A 20,869-nucleotide genomic window follows, 5' to 3' on the forward strand; every position below is an offset into this window, starting at 1 on the left:
GGGCAAGGGGGCACAGGTGATGGGGCAAGTGGGCAGAGGTGATGGGGCAAGGGGGCAGAGGTGACGGGGGCAAGGGGGCATAGGTGATGGGGGCAAGGGGGCAGAGCAGCCTCAGGAGTTCCATGCTGTTGGGTTGAAAAACTCTTCACAGAGAGGGTGGGCAGAGCCTGGCACAGGCTGCCCAAGGAGGCTGTGGCTGTTGCCTCCCTATAGGTATCCCAGGCCAGGCAGGATGAGGCCTTGAGCAGCCTGGGGCTGGTGGAGGTGTCCCTGGGCATGGCAGGGGCTTGGAGCTGGAGGAGCCTGAAGGCTCCTGAAGGACCCTGCCATGTCTGGGGGTCTCTGCTCAGCTTTGGGCTGTTCCCAGTCCTGTCCTCCCTGTGGCATCTGAACCTGCACCTGAAGCTTCCTGCACTGTCCCCACAGCCCCACCCAGAGCAACCTTAGCTCCTCACTCACTGCACTCTTCAGCCTCACCACCCCCAGCTCCCTCAGCTGCTCTTCTCCAGACCCTTCCCCACCTTCCTTGCCCCTCCCTGGCTCTGCTCCAGCTGCTCAAAGTCCCTTCTGGCACCGAGCAGCCCAGACCTGACCCCAGGAGCGGAGGTGCAGCCTGCTCAGTGCCCAGCCCAGGGACACAATCCCTGCCCTGCTCCTCTCCTGTCACTTGATACCGGAGAGAAGAGCCCAACCCCCACCTCCTCCCACCCCCCCCGCGGCTGGGAGCAGGGACCTGGGACCTGACCCTCAGCACAGCTCAGCTCCAGAGACCTTTCCTGGCCCTCTCCTAAGGTCACTTCCGAGACTCGTAGAGGATCCAGCTCCAAGTAACAACTCAGTTTGTCCCCCAAATGTCTGCCAAGTTGAGGGCTTCTCAGTGTGGGGGCACTTGAGGGGGTCGTGGTGCCAGCTGTGGGCAGGGCTGGCAGGGTGCCCTGGTGCTGACCCTTGCCTGCTGCTGCAGGTGTGGCACCAGCTCGGTGGATCCTGTGGCCGCGAACCGCCTCAGCTTCATGCGGAACCGCTGCAGGTGAGGAGCAGCTGCAGCACTGCTGGGCCTTGGCCCCAGCCCCCTCAGCACCTTCCCAGCCTCTCCTGGACTCTTCTCCAGCAGCTCCCAATCCCTCTGCAGCTGGAGGGAGCCCAGACCTTGCCCCAGCACTCCAGGGCACAGCAGAGAGGAGCAGCAGAACCTCCCTTGCCCTACTCCCCACACTCTGCTGCCTGCCCCCAACACACCCTTGAGGCTTTCTTGGCCACGGGGTCACCTTTTGGGCACCTTCTTGTCCACCAACTCCTCCTCTGTGCTGAGCTGCTTCCCAGCCCCTCCCTAGTGCTGCTCCCTGGGGTGGTTGCTCCCCAGGGCAGGTCCCCCTCCCTGCTGAACCCTTTCTGTGTGCCCAGGAACGGCCTCGGCACGGCGAAGGAAGGCGAACCCCACTACGTGGTGGTGCACTGCACAGGCTACATCAAGGCCTGGCCTCCTGCAGGTGAGGGCTTGGCTGAAGAGCTCTGCTGTGGCTTCTTTGAAGAGCTCCTGGGCTGAAGTTGTCCATTCTTTGAAGCTGGCAGTGCCAGGAGATGCTTCCCAAGTGTGGTGTTTGAAGGTTGAGGTGGGGCAGTTCAAGGCAGGACTGGACGTGGCACTTGGTGCCATGGTCTGGCCTTGAGCTCTGTGGTAAGGGGTTGGACTTGATGGTCTGTGAGGTCTCTTCCAACCTTGGTGAGACTGTGACTGTGATACTGTGATTTGGGCAGCTGCAGGAGCAGGGATTGGTGTCTGTGGCCAGCAAAGGTCCTGGGGGAGGAGGAGGAGATCACAGGAGCTGATAGAGTCCAGTTTGTGCTGAGAGAGAGAGAGATGGAGACTGCTTCATGGACCAAAGGCCTTGATGGGAGAGGTTATTGGATGCAGAGCAGGGTGGAGAGCTGCAGTGGGGTCAGAGCTGTCTCTGTCCTCTGAAAGGAGCTTTTGTGGCCTGCATTAACCTGCCTGGAACCTTCTGACCCTTCCCTCTTAGGAGTTTCACTGCCTGATGATGATCCAGATGCTGGCCAAGGCAGCAAGTTTTGCCTCGTGGCTATTGGCAGGCTTCAGGTGAGTGAAATCCTCAAATCCCAGCGGGGTTGGGTGGGAAGAAACCTCTGGAGAGCATCTCCTGCCCCTCCCCCGCCCCAGCTCCAGCAGGGACCCTCTGGAGAGCATCTCCTGCCCCTCCCCTCCCCCAGCTCCAGCAGGGACCCTCTGGAGAGCATCTCCTGCCCCCCCCAGCCCCAGCAGGGCACCCCCAGCAGCTTGCCCAGCAGCACAGTGCCCAGGGCAGGCCTTGGCAGCTCTGCACACCAGGAGGCTCCACAGCCTCTCTGGGCAGCCTGCTCCAGCCTCCTGCACCCTCACAACAAACAACTTTCTCCTCCTGCTCACACACAACCTGCTGCCTGCCACTTGCTGCCCCTTGGCACCACTCCCAAGGTGCCAGCCCCAGCCTCCTGCCCCCCACAGCCTCTTGCTGAGCACTGAGAACTTCTCTAGACCCTTCCCCACCTTCCTTGCCCTTCTCTGTGCCCTGCTCCAGCTCCTCAATGCCCTCCTGGCACTCAGCAGCCCAACCCTGCCCCCAGCACTGCAGCTCTGCCCTCCCCAGTGCCCAGCCCAGGGGCACAATCCCTGCCCTGCTCCTCCTGGCTGCCACTTGCTGCCCCTTGGCACCACTCCCAAGGTGCCAGCCCCAGCCTCTTGCCCTCCCCCCAGCCCCTTCAGCTCAGAGCCCCTCTGGGGCTGCTCTCCTGCAGGCTCTCAGCCCCAGGGCTCAGCCTTTGCTCCTCCCAGAGCTGCTCCAGGCCCCTCAGCACCTTCCCAGCCTGCCCTGGACTCTGCCCAGCAGCTCCCAGGCCCTCTGCAGCTGGGGGGAGCCCAGAGCTGGCCCTGGCACTGCAGGGGTGGCCTCAGCAGGGCACAGCAGAGGGGCAGCAGAACCTAACCCTTGCCCTGCTGCTGCCCACACTCTGCTGCCTGCCCCCAGCAGACCCTTGGGGGCTTCTTGGCCATGGGGGGCACCCTGCTGGCTGCTGGGCACCCTGCTGGCTCCTGGGCACTCTGTTGCCCCCCACCACTGCCAGCTCCTGCTCTCTGCAGCTGCTCCCCAGCAGATCCTCTCCTCCCCTGGCTTGGTCCTGCCCAGGGGCAGGACCTGCCCTTGCCCTGCCCGAGCCTGCAGAGCTTCCTCTCTGCCCATCTCCTGCTCCTTGTCTTCAGGTTGAGCTTTCAAGTCTGTCTGAGGCCAGGGCAGGGCAGCTCTGTGCAGGGCAGGGCAGCTCTGTGCAGGGCAGGGCAGCTCTGGGCAGCCTCGCTGAGCCTGGCCCCTGCCTTACCCTGCAGGTCACCAGCTCCCCCAACTGCACAGACATGAACAACGTTTGCCAGCCCACGGAGTTCATCTCCAGGCACAACACTGAGGGCATCTTCACCTTCATCGACCACCGCTGCGTGGCCACCGTCGGCTACCAGCCCCAGGTGAGCCCAGGGAGGAGCCTCCCTGCAAACCTCCTTCCTTCTCCTCCTCCTCCTGCTGCTGCTTTGAACCTGGCTGCCTTTTAGCATCACAGAGCTGCTCCAGTGCCCAGGGCAGGCCCAGCAGGAGGGCAGCAGCACAGTGCCCAGGGCAGGCCTTGGCAGCTCTGCACACCAGGAGGCTCCACAGCCTCTCTGGGCAGCCTGCTCCAGCCTCCTGCACCCTCACAACAAACAACTTTCTCCTCCTGCTCCTCCTTTGTGCCCCTTGGCACCACTCCCAAGGTGCCAGCCCCAGCCTCTTGCTGAGCACTGAGAACTTCTCCAGACCCTTCCCCACCTTCCTTGCCCTTCTCTGCCCTGCTCCAGCTCCTCAATGCCCTCCTGGCACTCAGCAGCCCAACCCTGCCCCCAGCACTGCAGCTCTTCCCTCCCCAGTGCCCAGCCCAGGGGCACAGTCCCTGCCCTGCTCCTCCTGGCTGCCACTTGCTGCCCCTTGGCACCACTCCCAAGATGCCAGCCCCAGCCTCTTGCTCCCCCACCCCACCCCTTCAGCTCAGAGCCTCTCTGGGGCTGCTCTCCTGCAGGCTCTCAGCCCCAGGGCTCAGCCTTTGCTCCTCCCAGAGCTGCTGCAGAGGCTGGGCAGGCCCAGCAGGAGGGCAGGAAGTTGCCTTCTGATGTCCTTTCAGCCCCCCCCCAAGCCTGCAGCTCTGCCCCAGGGCAGCAGCCCCTCGGAGTCCCAGCCAGAGCCCTGCAAGGCTCAGCCCAAAGCATGGCCCCAGGCAGCACCTCCGAAGCACTGAAGCACAGCCAGGGCTGGGCACTGCAGCCCCTCCCTGGGCAGCTCCTGCAGTGCCTGAGCTGTGCTGGGACAAGCCCCGGGGTGGAGCTGCCCAGGGGCAGCCTGAGGCTCTTCCCTCTTCTTCTTCACTAATTCCCTCTGAGAGCAGCACCAACCTCTGCACAGCCTCCCCCCAGGTAGCTGCAGAGAGCCCTGAGCTCTGCCCTCAGCCTCCTCTTCCTCACACTAACCAGCCCCAGCTGCTTCAGTCTCACTTTGTCAGGTTTATTCTCTGCCCCTTCCCAGCTCCCCTGCCCTCCTCTGGCCCTTCCCAGCCTCCCTGCCCTCCTCTGGCCCTTCCCAGCCTCCCTGCCCTCCTCTGGCCCTTCCCAGCCTCCCTGCCCTCCTCTGGCCCTTCCCAGCCTCCCTGCCCTCCTCTGCCCCTTCCCAGCCTCCCTGCCCTCCTCTGGCCTGCTTCTCCTCTGCCCTCCTCCAGCCCTTCCACATCTCTCTTGCCCTGAGCTGCCCCAAGCTGGGCAGAGCACTCGAGCTGTGGCCTCCCCCAGGGCTGAGCACCAGGGCACAATCCCCTCCCTGCTCCTGCTGGGCACAGCATTTCTGATGCCAGCAGGATGCCAGTGGCTTTCTTTGCCCCCTGGGCACTGCTGCCTCCTGTTCAGCTGCTTGCCCATTGCAGCCCCCAGCTCCCTCTCTGCAGGCAGCTTTCCAGCCACACTGCCCTGAGCCTTCAGCCTTGCTTTGGGTTGTTGTGACCCAAGCACAGGACCTGCCAGAACAGCTCAAAGCACCTCCAGGACCTACCCCAGGCCTCTTTCTTCTGCCCCAGTTGCTCTCCCATCTGCTTTCCCCGGTGCCTTTGATGCTCCAGGGCTCAGCTGCCTCTGGTTTGTGTCCCCTGTCAATTTCCCGTGGGTTCTGCCTGTCCCCAGCTGCAGATCAAACGCGAGGGGAACCTCTCTGGTGCTTCTCTGAACTGCAGCAGCTGTTTGCTGTGCCTGGTGCTGCTTTGGGAGGGGCTGCACCAGTCCAAACTGGGATTATACTGGAAGAGTCTGCCCTTGGGGGGAAGGGGATGAGCTGAGTCCATCTCTTCCAATCTCTCTCCACTCAGGAGCTGCTGGGGAAGGACATTGTGGATTTCTGTCACCCTGAGGACCAGCAGCTGCTTCGAGACAGCTTCCAGCAGGTAAAGCACTGCAGCCCCCCCTGGGCAGCCTGCAGTGCTCCCATGGGATCTGTCCTGCTGATTGACTGGAATGGACTGGAAAACCAAGAGGATAAAGCAGCTCCTGAGTGCTTCTCCTTTGCCCAGTGGCAAACAGCTCCAGAGACACAGAGTGCTGGGGTTAGAAAGGGACCTCTGGAGCTCAGCCCAGGGCAGGCCACACAAGGACATATCCGGGGGGGGGGCTTGAAAGCTCTCCACAGAAGGAGACTCCACACAACCTCTCTGGGCAGCCTGCTCCAGGCCTGCAGCACCCTCACAGCACAGAAGTTTCTCCTCATGCTGAGGTGGGAGCCTCCTGGATTCTACTTTGTGCCCCTTTGCCCTATCACAGGGCACCACTGGGCAGAGCCTGGGCCCTGCTTCTTGCCCTCCACCCCTCAGACGTCTGCAGCCACTGCTCAGGTCCCCTCTGGGGCTGCTCTCCTGCAGGCTCCCAGCCCCAGGCAGGGCTCAGCCTTCCCTCCTCAGCCTCCCAGCCCCAGGCAGGGCTTAGCCTTCCCTCCTCAGCCTCCCAGCCCCAGGCAGGGCTCAGCCTTCCCTCCTCAGCCTCCTTCCAGTCCCCTCAGCATCCTCACAGCCTCTGCTGGACTCTCTCCAATACTTCCCTGTCCCTTCTGAACTGGAGAGCCCAGAACTGATCCCAGTCCCTGCTCAGAGGGGCAGAAGAAGCTCCCCTGGACCTGCAGCTGAGAGTGCCCCGAGCTGGGAAGGTGCAGAGCCCAAAGCAGCTCTGAAATCTCCTCTGGCTGCTGCTGCTGCTGCTGCAGTTGGGTTTTTAGGGCCCAGAGCTGTGGCTCCACAAAGTGCCTACACCAGTGCCAGGCTTCTGTGGCTGAAACCCTGGTTCATCTCTAGGGCCCAGAAGGTGGAGCTGGAGGTGGTTTGCTTGCCCCTTGTTGTCGTTACTCTTATTTCTGAGGGCCTTGGACTTGGTGCAGGGCAGGTAAGGCTGCCCCTGGCTCTTTCATGACTCCAAACCAACCCAGGGGAGCTGCTCCATATCCATTTGTCCAGCCAGCTGGAAAAATCAGAAGCCAACAGCATGTGCTACATCCTCCTGGAGGCTTTCTCATACATCTCACCAGTGCAGAGAGCTCAGTGGAGGCCCAAGAGAGGCTGCTGCTGCCCTGCGCCCTCCCCGCATCCCATTCGGCGCTCAGGGGAGGGGGCAGAGGGGCAGCTGTGCTCTGGCACCAGGGTTTTGAGGGCCATCAGGGGGGGCTTTGCCTTGGCAGGGGGAGGGTGGGGGTTGGGGAGGGTGGCAGCAGTGGGCAGGTTGGGCTCTGCTGATGGCATTGCTGCTTTTGCAGGTGGTGAAGCTAAAGGGCCAGGTCCTGTCGGTCATGTTCCGCTTCCGCTCCAAGAGCAGGGAATGGCTGTGGATGAGGACCAGCTCCTTCACCTTCCAGAACCCCTACTCAGATGAGATTGAGTACATCATCTGCACCAACACCAATGTCAAGTAGGTCATGCCAAGGGCACTGCCAGCCCCTCCCAGGGCCAGCTCATCCAGCCCCCTTGGCACCTCGGCCCAGCCGCCGACGGCTTTGGCCTCTGTCCCTTGCCAGGCTTCAGTCCCAGCTCTGCCCCAGGCCTGTGGCTGCCACTGCAGGGGTAGGAGGTGTCAGGAGCTCTTCAGGCAGCTGCCAGAGCTCAGCTCCAGCACTGCTGCTTTTAGCTTCCTGGAGGCACTTTCCCCTCTGGGGCTTTGCCCTTGGCGTCCTGTGCCCTCCCTGTGCCACACAGGTACTTCCCCCTCTGGGGGTTTGCCCTCAGAGCTCAGACTGAAGAGGTTTGCCCTTAGCTGGAGCTCTTGGCCTCCTGTGCCACACCTGTGCCCCCCCTGTGCCACACAGACACTTTCCCCTCTGGGGGTTTGCCCTTGGCTGGAGCTCTTGGCCCCCTGTGCCTGCCCTGTGCCACCCCTGTGCCACACAGACACTTTCCTCTCTGGGGGTTTGACCTCAGAGCTCAGACTGGGCAGGTTTGCCCTTGGCCTCCTGTGCCACCCCTGTGCCACACAGACACTTTCCTCTCTGGGGGTTTGCCCTCAGAGCTCAGACTGAAGAGGTTTGTCCTTGGCCTCCTGTGCCACCCCTGTGCCATCCCCTGTGCCACACAGACACTTTCCCCTCTGGGAGTTTGCCCTTGGCTGGAGCTCTTGGCCCCCTGTGCCACCCCTGTGCCACCCTTGTGCCACACAGACACTTTCCCCTCTGGGGGTTTGCCCTCAGAGCTCAGACTGGGCAGGTTTGCCCTTGGCCTCCTGTGCCACCCCTGTGCCACCCCTGTGCCACACAGGTACTTTCCTCTCTGGGGATTTACCCTTGGCCTCCTGTGCCACCCCTGTGCCACCCTTGTGCCACACAGACACTTTTCCCTCTGGGAGTTTGCCCTTGGCTGGAGCTCTTGGCCCATTGTGCCACCCCTGTGCCACACAGGTACTTTCCTCTCTGGGGATTTACCCTTGGCCTCCTGTGCCACCCCTGTGCCACCCTTGTGCCACACAGACACTTTTCCCTCTGGGAGTTTGCCCTTGGCTGGAGCTCTTGGCCCATTGTGCCACCCCTGTGCCACCCTTGTGCCACACAGACACTTTCCTCTCTGGGGGTTTGCCCTCAGAGCTCAGACTGGGCAGGTTTGCCCTCAGAGCTCAGACTGGGCAGGTTTGCCCTTGGCCTCCTGTGCCACCCCTGTGCCACACAGACACTTTCCTCTCTGGGGGTTTGCCCTCAGAGCTCAGACTGAAGAGGTTTGTCCTTGGCCTCCTGTGCCACCCCTGTGCCATCCCCTGTGCCACACAGACACTTTCCCCTCTGGGAGTTTGCCCTTGGCTGGAGCTCTTGGCCCCCTGTGCCACCCTTGTGCCACACAGACACTTTCCCCTCTGGGGGTTTGCCCTCAGAGCTCAGACTGGGCAGGTTTGCCCTTGGCCTCCTGTGCCACCCCTGTGCCACCCCTGTGCCACACAGACACTTTCCTCTCTGGGGATTTACCCTTGGCCTCCTGTGCCACCCCTGTGCCACCCTTGTGCCACACAGACACTTTTCCCTCTGGGAGTTTGCCCTTGGCTGGAGCTCTTGGCCCATTGTGCCACCCCTGTGCCACCCTTGTGCCACACAGACACTTTCCTCTCTGGGGGTTTGACCTCAGAGCTCAGACTGGGCAGGTTTGCCCTTGGCCTCCTGTGCCCGCCCTGTGCCCCCCCTGTGCCACCCCTATGCCACACAGGCACTTTCCTCTCTGGGGATTTACCCTTGGCCTCCTGTGCCACCCCTGTGCCACACAGACACTTTCCCCTCTGGGAGTTTGCCCTTGGCTGGAGCTCTTGGCCTCCTGTGCCCACCCTGTGCCACCCTTGTGCCACACAGGCACTTTCCTCTCTGGGGATTTACCCTTGGCCTCCTGTGCCCGCCCTGTGCCACCCCTGTGCCACACAGGGGCTGTCTGCTGGGAACCAAACCCTTCTTTTTTGTCCCTGGAATCAGAGAGTGGTGGCAGGGCTTGGAAGGGACCTGTGGAGCTCATCCAGTGCCTGAGCAGGGGCACCCAGGGCAGGGCACCCAGGGCAGGGCACCCATCCACAGGGTGGCTTGAAAGCCTCCAGAGGAGACTCCACAGCCTCTCTGGGCTGCCTGCTCCAGGCCTCCAGCACCCTCACACCAAACAGCTTTCTCCTCCTGCTCACATGGAGCCCTCCTGGGCTCCAGTTTGTGCCCCTTGGCCTGGCACTGGGCACCACTGAGCAGAGCTTGGCTGCCTCTTGCCACCCTCCCTTGCCTGTAGTGAGCTCCAGGCCTCTGCCACCAGAGCAGCAGCTCAGACCCCTTGGGATGGGGAAGTGCAGACAGCAGAAGAGCTCTCTCCAGCCAGGCAAGAAGAGCTTTTGGGTGAGGGTGGGGGGGGGGAAGCAGAGAGGTGAGGTCAGGCCCTAGGGCACAGGCAGCTCCCAGTGCCCCCCCTGCAGCTGCAGCAGGAAGCACCAAGAGTTGAGGCAGGGCCAAATCCTGCTGGCTTCAGAGGGTGGTAGGGATTGGAAGGGACCCAAGGAGATCATCTCTCCCTCACTGAGCCTCTGCAGGCTCTGGCTCCTGCCCTCCTGCTGCTGCTGCTGCTGCTCTTTGGGCTCCTTCCTCCCCCCTCACACATCCAGGCAGGGCAGGAGCAGCTCTGGCTGCAGGCAGCTGCATCTCTGCAGCCTTCCAGCTTGGGGAGGAGCTGTGGAGAGCAGATTGGGTTGGGAGTCCTGCCCTGGGGTGGAGGTTAAAGTGAACTGACTCCTGGCATGAGGAATCCACCAGCATCTTGGGCTCCCCACCTCAAACTGGGGCTCCCCACCTCAAACTGGGGCTCCCAGGAGGCTCCCCCAGGCTCCAGCTCTCTGGAGTGTCTGCCAGAGCTGAGTGCCAAACCTGGAGGCCTCTTTTAGCTTCCCACAACCTTTGCCTGTGCTTTGAGGCTGCCTCAGGTCTGGCTCAGATCCTGGCTTGGGTTGGTTGCTGACAGGCTCAGGGCTGAGTGGGAGAGGGCAGAGCCCTTTGGCTGCCAGCTGCTGGGTGCCAGCTGCCCCTTTGCTGAGCCCACAGCACTCCAAGACCTTCAGCAGGGGCACAGCTCTCACCCTGCCATGCCAGGCTGGCCCTGGGCAGGGGGCTCTGGGGTGGGGGTTTGGAGCAGGGCTCTGGGGTGGGGGTTTGGAGCAGGGCTCTGGGGTGGGGGTTTGGAGCAGGGCTCTGGGGTGGGGGTTTGGAGCAGAGCTCTGGGTTGGGGGTTTGGAGCAGAGCTCTGGGGTGGGTTTGGAGCAGGGCTCTGGGGTGGGGGTTTGGAGCAGGGTTCTGGGTTGGGGGTTTGGAGCAGGGCTCTGGGGTGGGGGTTTGGAGCAGGGTTCTGGGTTGGGGGTTTGGAGCAGGGCTCTGGGGTGGGGGTTTCAGCAGGGCTCTGGGGTGGGGGTTTGGAGCAGAGCTCTGGGTTGGGGGTTTGGAGCAGAGCTCTGGGGTGGGGGTTTGGAGCAGAGCTCTGGGGTGGGGGTTTGGAGCAGAGCTCTGGGGTGGGGGTTTGGAGCAGAGCTCTGGGTTGGGGGTTTGGAGCAGAGCTCTGGGTTGGGTTTGGAGCAGAGCTCTGGGGTTGGGGGTTTCAGCAGGGCTCTGGGTTGGGGGTTTGGAGCAGGACTCTTAGTTGGGGGCTTCAGCAGGGCTCTGGGTTGAGTTTTTCCCTTTATTATTCCTTTTTTTGGTCTGGTTTTGCTCTTTTCCCTCTTGCTTTGCAGGAACTCCAGCCAGGAGTCTCGATCTGCCCTCTCCAACTCCATGCAGAGGCCCCAGCTGGGGCAAAGTGTGAGCCTGCCCCTGGAGATGGGCACAGCCCAGCTGCCCTCAAGGTCAGGAGGTGCTCAGCTCCCTTTGCCCTGCCTCTCTTGCTGTCTCTGCCTCTTCTCACCCAAACCTTCCTCTTGGCAGCCATCAAACTCCTCTGGGCTGATGAAGCTCTGGTGGTAACCACAGAGGATCTCTGCTCCTGGCTCCAGAAGCCTCTTCTCCTCTCACAGACCTTTCTCTTGTTCCAGGCAGCAGCAGCCCCAGCAGCAGCCAGAGCTGGAAGTGGTGCCAGGGAGGGAGAGCCTGGCTGGCTACGACCACTCACAGGTGGAATCATCTGGAGGGGGTTAGGGACTCCTTGGGTTGTTGTCCTGCAGGCTTGAGAAGCTCTTCCCAGCACTGTGTGACTGGGGAGAGGTTGGAAGGGACCTCTGGAGCTCATCCAGTCCCAGTTCTGTCCAGGGCAGGGGCACCCAAGGCAGGGCACACAGAGGGGACACGTCCAGGTGAGGCTTGAAAGCCTCCAGAGTAGACTCCACAACCTCTCTGGGCAGCCTGCTCCAGGCCTCCAGCACCCTCACACCAAACAGCTTTCTCCTCCTGCTCACATGGAACCTCCTTGGCCCCAGTTTGTGACCCTTGGCTTGGCTGTGGGCACTACTCAGCAGATGCCAACCCCAGCCTCTTGCCCCCTACACCCCCTTGCTGAGCATGGAGCAGATCCCCTCTGGGGCTGCTCCTCTGCAGGCTCTCAGCCTTTCCCCATCAGCTCTTCCACTCCCTTCAGCACCCCCACAGCCTCTGCTGGGCTCTCTCCAGCACTTCCCTGCCCCTGTTGACCTGAGCATGGAGCAGATCCCCTCTGGGGCTGCTCTTCTGCAGGCTCTCAGCCTTTCCCCATCAGCCCTTCCACTCCCTTCAGCACCCCCACAGCCTCTGCTGGGCTCTCTCCAGCACTTCCCTGGCCCTGCTGACCTGAGCAGCCCAGCACTGGCCCCAGCCCTGCAGCTGTGGCCCCAGCAGGGCAGAGCAGAGGTGCAGGAGAAACCTCCTTGTGCTGCTGTCCACCAGCCCTGTTTTGAGCTCAGGCCTCTCTGACTGCTGCTCCTCTTCTCCCTGCTGCCAGGTTCCTGTGCAGCCTGTGCCAGCTGCTGGCCCTGAGCACAGCAAGGGCCTGGAGAAGGCTGAGGGCATCTTCAGCCAGGAGCGGGAGCCTCGCTACCCAGAGATGTACCCTGGCATCAGCACAGGTGGGCAGCAGGGCTGAGGCCATGGAGAGCCTTCCAGTGGGGTGGGCTGGAGTGGAGATGCCCTCTGAGAGCATCCAGTCTGGCATCAAGGCATGGGCACAGTGCCATGGGCACAGGGGTCTGGAGCACCTCCAGCCATGGGCACTGCACCACCTCCCCCTTGGGCAGCCTAGGCCAGGCCCTGACCACTCCTGCAGGGCACAAATTGCTCCTCATGGCTAAGCTGAGCCTGCCCCGGGGCAGCCTGAGGGCATCTCCTCTGGGCCTGGCACTGCCCAACCCCCACCTGGCTGCAGAGGTCAAGGAGGCCTCCCCTCAGCCTCTTCCTCAGCCTCACCTCCCTCAGCTGCCCCTCCACAGCCTCTTCTCCACCTTCCTCACCCTTCTCTGTGTCCTGCTTCAGCTCCTCAATGCCCTCCTGGCACTCAGGACCCCAACCCTGCCCCCAGCCTTGCAGCTGTGCCCTCCCCAGTGCCCAGCCCAGGGGCACAATCCCTGCCCTGCTCCAGCTCCACCTTCAGTCCAAACTCTCTTGGCTCTTCCCGAAGCCACTCGTGGCCCCAGGGCCTTGCTGTGGCTGTGCTGTGGCAGCAGCAGTGCTGCTTTGGCTGCTGGGTTGGCATTTTTGGTTGTGCCACTCAGCTCCTTGCAGCCTTCCCTGGGCTGGATGAGCACCGAAGTGTCCCTGGCTCTGCTCCTGCCTCTGCCTGCTCCCAGCACTGCCCCCACAGACCTCACTGCAGGAAGAGGCAGTGGAGCTCCAAACGCGGCTCCTGCCCTGCTGCTGCCCCCTCCAGTGCCCCCTCCAGTGCCCCCTGTGCCCTTTGTCTCCACAGAGCAGAGCAAAGCCCTCCCTGCCAGCTCCGTGCCCGCGGCTCAGCCTCTCTTCCCGCAAGGAAACAGCTTCACCCCTGCGCGGCCTGCAGAGGGCTTCAGGTGAGCTCCCTCAGCTGCCCTGCCCCCACCTCGGCTCCTCTGCCTCTGCCCTGCGCTGGTTCCTCCTCTGGGTGGTCTCCTGCAGCAGCCCCTCCCTGCCTGGCACTGCCCGACCATGGGTGTGTGCCCAGCTGGCAGAGCCTGGGAGAGCTCAGCCAGGGGTGGGCAGCTCAGAGGGGTGGCAGTGAGAAGGGTTCCTGCTGCCCTGCCTGCTGCTGTGCAGAGGTGCAGAGCTCTGAGGCACAGAGCTGGCACAGAGCTGGCACAGCCAATGAGGCCTCCCCTCAGCCTCCTCCAGCCTCACCACCCCCCCAGCTCCCTCAGCTGCTCCTCCCCAGCCTCTTCTCCAAGCCCTTCTCCACCTTCCTTGCCCTTCCTGCTTCACCTGGAGCCCAGGAGCTGAGCTGGGTACAGATCCTTCACCCCAAACCCAGCAGCTCTGTGCCAGCTGTGCCCGCAGCAGGCCTGGCACTGCCTTCTCATCCAGGCTGCTCCACCTTTTCTAGTGCCAGGAACTCGTCCAGATGGTTTTGGTGCCCACTGGGGCTGCCTGCTGAGTGCCTGTGGTGTGTTGCAGGGGCAGCAGCATGGTGCCAGCTGTGAACATCCTCCAGCAGCAGCAGCAGCAGCAGCCCTCGGCAGCAGGTCGCATCCTGGCACAGCTCTCTCGCCACCCCAGCCCGGCCCAGGTCAGCAGCAGCAGCTGGGCCCCGGGGGCACGGCCAAGCTTCACCCCCCAGGTAGGCACAGCCCCACCCCCACTGCCCTGCAGGCCCTTCCCACCAGCAGCAGCCAAGCTCAGAGCATCTCAGAGCTCGGTTGGGTTGGAGAAGACCTCCAAGGTTAAGTCCAACACCAACCCGACCCCAGCCTGGGCACAGTGCCATGGGCACAGGGGTCTGGAGCAGCTTCAGCCCTGGGCACTGCACCACCTCCCTCCTGGGCAGCCTGTGCCAGGCCCTGACCGCTCCTGCAGGGCACAAATTGCTCCTCATGGCCAAGCTGAGCCTGCCCTGGGGCAGCCTGAGGGCATCTCCTCTGGGCCTGGCACTGCCCAAGCCCCACCTGGTTGCAGCCTCCTCTCAGGGAGCTGCAGAGGCCAAGGAGGCCTTCCTCAGCCTCCTCTTCCTCAGCCTCACCACCCCTAGCTCCCTCAGCTGCCCCTCCCCAGCCTCTTCTCCAGCCCCTCCCCCACCTTCCTTGCCCTTCTCTGTGCCCTGCTCCAGCTCCTTAATGCCCTCCTGGCACTCAGCAGCCCAACCCTGCCCCCAGCCTTGCAGCTGTGCCCTCCCCAGTGCCCAGCCCAGGGGCACAATCCCTGCCCTGCTCTTGTTGCCCACACCAGCCCAGGCTGCTGCTGCCCTTCTTGCCCACCTGGGCACCTCCTGCCTCACCTCCAGTTGCTGGCACCAACCCCCCCAGGGCCTTTCTGCTGGGCACTTTCCAACACTGCATTCAGTCTGGAGCCTCCTTGGGGTGGTTGTGCCCCAGGGGCAAGGTTGGGGTGCTGCAGGGGGTGCTGGGTGCCTCAAGGAGTGCCTCAGGGGGTGCTGCAGGGGTGCTGGGTGCTGCAGGGGTGCTGGGTGCCTCAGGGGGTGCCTCAGGGGGTGCTGCAGGGGTGCTGGGTGCTGCAGTGGGTGCTGGGTGCTGCAGGAGTGCTGAGTGCCTCAGGGGGTGCTGTAAGGGTGCTGGCTGCTATAGGGGTGCTGGGTACTGCAGGGTGTGCCTCAGGGGGTCCCTCAGGGGGTGCTGGGTGCCTCAGGGGGTGCTGGGTGCCTCTCAGCCTCCTCTTTTGAGGCCTTTCCAGCAGCTTCTCACCCAGCTGCAGGGGACCTGAACCTCCTCTTCCTCTGCCCTTCCTTGCCCCCTCCCAGCAGGTGCCAGCCCAGACGGTGAAGCCTCGGCCTCCTGCCTTCAGCATGGGCACCTTCCAGGCCTCCTCTTCCTCCTCCTTCAGCCCCATGGCAGCTCCTGGCTCCACAGCTTCTCCCACAGGGACTCCCTACCCCAACCTGGCCAACCGTGGCCCAGGCTTCAGTGAGTCCTTGAGGCGGGGGTGGGGACTGGGGAGCTTGGTAGGGGCCACAGAGTCCTCTGTGGGCATCAACCAGGCAGAGCCCTGCTGGGACTCCCTCTCCTTGCTGGTGCTGAGAGTGCCCAGGCAGGGAGAGGGCAACCTCCTGCTGGCATCATGCCCTCTGCCATCACCACCACAGCTCTGAAACCACTGCAGCCAGCGAGGCTGCCTGGGGGCCTCAACCCCCCCCTGGCACTGCCCTGCCTTGGCTCTGCCCCGCAGCTTGGAGCCTCTGGCAGTTGGCTGGCACCGCCTGCGGCTGCCACCCCTGTGCCAGCTCCCCCTGCCCTATAGAAGCTCTCAGACCCCTGCCCCCCCCCCCAGGCCTCCTCATTCTCCTACCTCCTTTTCTGTCCATCCCTCGCGGCCCCGCCCTGGTCTTGGCCCCGCCCTGGTCTTGGCCCCGCCCTGGTCTTGGCCCCGCCCTGGTCTTGGCCCCGCCCTGGTCTTGGCCCCGCCCGTCCCGGCCCCGGGCTCGTCCCCCATCCTGGCCCCGCCCTGGTTTTGGGCCCACCCCGGCCCCGGTCTCGGCACCACTCGGCCCCGACCCCCGTTCCGGCCCCGCCCTCCCCTCGGCCACGCCCCCGACCCGACCCTCCCCTCGGCCACGCCCCTCAGCCGTCCCGCCCCTCGTCCCGGCCCCGCCTCCCGCTCTGCCCCTCGCCTCGGCCACGCCCCCCGCCCCTCCCGGCCCCGCCCTCTCCCCTCCCTGCTCTCGGCCCCGCCTCTGCCCGTCCCCTCCCCGGTCCCGTTCCCTGTCACTTTCCCCTCCCCGGTCCCGTTCCCTGTCTCTTTCCCCTCCCCGGTCCCGTTCCCTGTCTCTTTCCCCTCCCCGGTCCCGTTCCCTGTCTCTTTCCCCTCCCCGGTCCCGTTCCCTGTCTCTTTCCCCTCCCCGGTCCCGTTCCCTGTCTCTTTCCCGGCCCCGTTCCCGTTCCCTGTCTCTTTCCCTCCCCGGTCCCGTTCCCTGTCTCTTTCCCCGCCCCGGTCCCGTTCCCTGTCTCTTTCCCCGCCCCGTTCCCGTTCCCTGTCTCTTTCCCGGCCCCGTTCCCGTTCCCTGTCTCTTTCCCGGCCCCGGTCCCGTTCCCTGTCTCTTTCCCCGCCCCGGTCCCGTTCCCTGTCTCTTTCCCCTCCCCGGTCCCGTTCCCTGTCTCTTTCCCCTCCCCGGTCCCGTTCCCTGTCTCTTTCCCCTCCCCGGTCCCGTTCCCTGTCTCTTTCCCGGCCCCGTTCCCGTTCCCTGTCTCTTTCCCCTCCCCGGTCCCGTTCCCTGTCTCTTTCCCCGCCCCGGTCCCGTTCCCTGTCTCTTTCCCCGCCCCGTTCCCGTTCCCTGTCTCTTTCCCGGCCCCGTTCCCGTTCCCTGTCTCTTTCCCGGCCCCGGTCCCGTTCCCTGTCTCTTTCCCGGCCCCGTTCCCGTTCCCTGTCTCTTTCCCGGCCCCGTTCCCGTTCCCTGTCTCTTTCCCGGCCCCGGTCCCGTTCCCTGTCTCTTTCCCGTTCCCTGTCCCCGGTCTCTGTCCCCCCTGACCCCGTTCCGTGCCCGCAGCTGCAGAGGCCTCGCAGCCGCCGGCCGCGTTCCCGCCGCGGGCAGCCGAAGGGGTGGGGCTGTGGCCGCAGTGGCAGGGGCAGCACCACGGCGCCGAGGAGCAGGTCCCGCAGGCACCCCCGGGCCAGCCGGAGGTCTTCTCGGTAAGGGGAAGCTTTTGTGCCAGGGCAGCCTGAGGGCATCTCCCCTGGGCCTTGGCAGCACTGCCCAGCCCCCACCTGGCTGCAACCTCCTCTCTGGGAGCTGTAGAGGCCAAGGAGGCCTCCCTCAGCCTCCTCTTCCTCAGCCTCCTCTTCCTCAGCCTCCTCTTCCTCAGCCTCCTGCTGCCCCCCTCCCCCCCAGGCCCCACTGCCCTGCAGACCCTTCCCACCAGCAGCAGCCAAGCTCAGAGCATTTCAGAGCTTGGTTGGGTTGGAGGAAATAGCCAAGGTTGAGTCCAGCACCAACCCAGCCCCAGCCTGGGCACAGTGCCATGGGCACAGGGGTCTGGAGCAGCTCCAGCCGTGGGCACTGCACCACCTCCCCCCCTGGGCAGCCTATGCCAGGCCCTGACCACTCCTGCAGGGCACAAATTGCGCCTCATGGCCAAGCTGAGCCTGCCCTGGGCCAGCCTGAGGGCATCTCCTCTGGGCCTGGCACTGCCCAACCCCCACCTGGCTGCAGCCTCCTCTCAGGGAGCTGCAGAGGCCAAGGAGGCCTCCCTCAGCCTCCTCTTCCTCAGCCTCACCACCCCCAGCTCCCTCAGCTGCCCCTCCCCAGCCTCTTCTCCAGCCCCTCCCCCACCTTCCTTGCCCTTCTCTGTGCCCTGCTCCAGCTCCTCAATGTCCTCCTGGCCCTGAGGAGCCCAACCCTGCCCCCAGCCTTGCAGCTGTGCCCTCCCCAGTGCCCAGCCCAGGGGCACAATCCCTGCCCTGCTCTTGTTGCCCACACCAGCCCAGGCTGCTGCTGCCCTTCTTGCCCACCTGGGCACCCCTTGGCTTACCTCCAGCTGCTTTCCCCATCCCCATGCCCCTACCCTGCCCAGGTACTTTCTGCTGGGCACTTTGCAGGCACTGCCCCCAGCCTGCAGCCTCCTTGGGGTGGTTGTGCCCCTGGGGGGGCTGTGGAGCTGTGCCCCTGGGGGGGCTGTGGAGCTGTGCCCCTGGGGGGGCTGTGGAGCTGTTCCTGGGGGGGCTGTGGAGCTCTTCCTAGGGGGCTGTGGAGCAGTGCCCCTAAAGCAGCTGTGGAGCTGTGCCCCAGGGCATCTGTGGAGCTGTGCCCCAGGGCAGCTGTGGAGCTGTGCCCCTAAAGCAGCTGTGGAGCTGTGCCCCAGGGAGCTGTGGAGCTGTGCCCAGGGGACTGTGGAGCTGTTCCCCTAAAGCAGCTGTGGAGCTGTGCCCCAGAGCAGCTGTGGAGCTGTGCCCCAGAGCAGCTGTGGAGCTGTGCCCCAGGGCACTGTGGAGCTGTGCCCCTAAAGCAGCTGTGGAGCTGTGCCCCAGGGAGCTGTGGAGCTGTTGCCAGGGCAGTTGTAGAGCTGTGCCCCCAAAGCAGCTGTGGAGCTGTGCCCCTAAAGCAGCTGTGGAGCTGTGCCCCTAAAGCAGCTGTGGAGCTGTGCCCCAGGGGAGCTGTGGAGCTGTGCCCCTAAAGCAGCTGTGGAGCTGTGCCCCAGGGCAGCTGTGGAGCTGTGCCCCTGGGGGCAGCTGTGGAGCTGTGCCCCAGGGGAGCTGTGGAGCTGTGCCCCTGGGGGCAGCTATGGAGCTGTGCCCCAGGGGAGCTGTGGAGCTGTGCCCCAGGGGAGCTGTGGAGCTGTGCCCCAGGGGAGCTGTGGAGCTGTGCCCCTGGGGGCAGCTATGGAGCTGTGCCCCAGGGCAGCTGCTGAGCCTCTCCTTGCCCCCTCTCAGGACATGCTGACCATGCTGGGGGAGCAAGGCCCCAACTACAACAACGAAGAGTTCCCAGAGCTCAACATCTTCCCTTCCTTCTCGGAGTGAGCAGCCCCAGGGCCGTGGTGAGCAGCTCCAGGGCCGTGGTGAGCAGCTCCAGGGCCGTGGTGAGCAGCTCCAGGGCCGTGGTGAGCAGCTCCAGGGCCGTGGTGAGCAGCTCCAGGGCCGTGGTGAGCAGCCCCAGGGCCGTGGTGAGCAGCTCCAGGGCTGTGGTGAGCAGCCCCAGGGCAGTTCTGTCCTCTGCAGGAAGCCTCCTACGAGCCTTGGATCTCAGCCACTGCTCAACTGCTCCAACCTCCCGCAGCCAAACCTGCCCCCAGAGGGGGGCACAGGCAGAGGCCTTTGGGGCACTTCTTCTGTCAGGGCAGAGGGCAACTCTTCTCCAGGAGATTCCAGGTCTGGAATGCTGTGGGAGCAGCTGGAAGGTTTCATCCTCCCACAGCCTCTGGCTCGTTCAGCAGGTGGGGAGGGATCCAGCCTGGGCTCCCAGGTGGCCTCTCCACGCTCAGGAGGTGCCTTTGGCTCCTTCTCTGCCTCCTCTTTGTGCTCTGAACCACACATCTCAAGCAGGGGCAGAAGCTTCTCAGCCTCCAGACCTCCTCTGCCCCTTGCTGGCATCACCCTGGAGGGTGCTGCCCCTGCACCAACCTCCTGCAGCCTGCCCCTGCCCAGCCTCTGCTCCGGGGCTGGGTTTGGATCCCAGCTCCTGAACTGTGCAATGAGTTGGGAGGCCTCTGCCAAGCCAACGCTGCCCTGCCAGGGCTCTGCCAGGGCTCTGCCAAGGGGAGAGGGCAGAGGGGAACAGTTCCAAAGCCATCCAAAGCTCCTCTGTACCTTTGTCCTCCACACATCAGCCTGGCAGCCTGGGGGTGGCACCTGCCCTGGCAGTGATGCTTGCCCTGGCAGCCTAGGGCTTGGTGCCCACCCTGGCAGCCTGGGAGTGGTTCTTGCCCTGGCAGCCTAGGGGCTGGTGCCCACCCTGGCAGCCTGGGGGCTGGTGCCCACCCTGGCAGCTTGGGAGTGGTTCTTGCCCTGGCAGCTTGGGAGTGGTTCTTGCCCTGGCAGCTTGGGGGTTGATGCCCACCCTGGCAGCCTGGAGTTGATGCCCACCCTGGCAGCTTGGGGTTGATACCCATCCTGGCAGTGGTGCCCACCCTGGCAGCCCGGGGGGTGTTACCCACCCTGGCAGCCCAGGGTGGGTACCTCCATTCCCATCCCCTCTTCTTCCCCAGGCCAAGGGGGGGGGGGGGGGGAATGGGGAGAGGGTCGCGGGGTGGGGGGGGGGGGGGGGTCGGAGCCAAACCTCCTCCTGTGCCCCGCAGGAGCCTTTGCTGTGTCCTCACCTTGGCTTTGGAGCCCCAGGGCTGGGTTGGGGCTGGCTGAGGAGGTCTCCACTCCCACCCTGCTCTCTGCCCCTTCCCCCAGAGGAGGATGAGGAGGGTGGGGGAGGGCCGGGGGGGGGTCGGGGGGGGGGGGCAGGAGGTTTATTTTTTATATCTCTATTAATTATATCGAAGTTTTTTTTCCACTCTCCCGGATCGGAGCCTTTGGCTTTGCCTCTGCTGCTGCCTGCTGCTGAAGCTCCTCCCGGGGGGAGGGGGAGGTGCAGGGAGGGAGGGGGAGGGGGAGGGCAGTTTGGGGTCTCTCCTGCCCTTGCCACGTCCGCTCTGGACAGGAAAAGGTTGGGCACAGCCTGGGCACAGCCTGGGCACAGCTGCGCTGCTTGGGAAGGGCCTGGAGCGATCCTGCTGCTGGCCTGGGGGGGGAACTGGGGAGGAGGAGGAGGGAGGGAGAGGGGGAGGGGAGGGGAGAGGGATTGGAGCCTTGGACCCAGCCTCAGGCCACAGCCACGGGAGGGAACCCTGGAGGCTGCCTGATTCTTCCTCGCCCTTCTCCTCTTCCTCCTCGCCCTCCTCTTCCTCCTCCTTCTTCTCCTCTCCTTCTCCTCCCCTCCTTCTTCTCCCTCCTCCCCTCCCTTCTCCCCTCTTCCTCTTCCTCCTCCTCTTCCTCTTCCTCTTCCTCTTCCTCTTCCTCTTCCTCTTCCTCCTCCTCCTCCTCTTCCTCCTCCTCCTCCTCCTCTTCCTCCTCCTCCTCCTCGCCTCCTCCTCCTCCTCGCCTCCTCCTCCTCTCCCTCCTCCCCTCCCTCCTCCTCCTCCTCCCCCTCTCTCAGCCATGGGCTGCAGCAGTTCCTCAGCGTCTCCACGCTCCTGGCTCTGAGTCCTGCAGCCAGAGAGGATGCAGCTCCCAGTCCAGCCCAGTGCTCCCAGTTCTCATCAGTGCTCCCAGTCCAG

General features: G+C 64.3%; 2 protein-coding genes across 2 annotated transcripts in view; one reads left to right on the forward strand and one right to left on the reverse strand.

Moving 5' to 3' along the window:
* Window positions 1-81, reverse strand: part of SETDB1 (SET domain bifurcated histone lysine methyltransferase 1) — a 40,371-nt gene extending 40,290 nt beyond the window's left edge. Inside the window, 1 exon segment of the mRNA XM_064175947.1 lies at window positions 66-81. Within this exon segment, the coding sequence (XP_064032017.1) occupies window positions 66-81 (16 nt within the window).
* A 5-nt stretch (window positions 82-86) lies between these two features.
* Window positions 87-18,717, forward strand: ARNT (aryl hydrocarbon receptor nuclear translocator). Its single transcript, XM_064175948.1, has 15 exons — window positions 87-132; window positions 895-1,030; window positions 1,405-1,490; window positions 2,022-2,098; window positions 3,380-3,514; window positions 5,425-5,499; window positions 6,852-7,003; window positions 10,808-10,918; window positions 11,105-11,183; window positions 11,983-12,106; window positions 12,943-13,042; window positions 13,620-13,782; window positions 14,920-15,079; window positions 16,657-16,799; window positions 18,537-18,717. Exons 1-15 carry the CDS (start codon window positions 87-89, stop codon window positions 18,624-18,626), a joined length of 1,677 nt encoding a protein of 558 aa, XP_064032018.1. The 3' UTR covers window positions 18,627-18,717.
* Window positions 18,718-20,869: the final 2,152 nt, after the last annotated feature.

This window comes from Pogoniulus pusillus, chromosome 43 (genome assembly GCF_015220805.1).
Source record: "Pogoniulus pusillus isolate bPogPus1 chromosome 43, bPogPus1.pri, whole genome shotgun sequence".
Classification (NCBI taxonomy): domain Eukaryota; kingdom Metazoa; phylum Chordata; class Aves; order Piciformes; family Lybiidae; genus Pogoniulus; species Pogoniulus pusillus.

Excerpts from the sequence above, each read along its gene's own strand:
- ARNT (XM_064175948.1), top strand. The coding sequence starts at position 87 with ATGGGGGCAAGGGGGCAGAGCAGCCTCAGGAGTTCCATGCTGTTGG. Across the intron at positions 5,500-6,851 it reads TTCGAGACAGCTTCCAGCAG|GTGGTGAAGCTAAAGGGCCA; the intron begins GTAAAGCACTGC and ends CTGCTTTTGCAG. Across the intron at positions 7,004-10,807 it reads TGCACCAACACCAATGTCAA|GAACTCCAGCCAGGAGTCTC; the intron begins GTAGGTCATGCC and ends CTTGCTTTGCAG.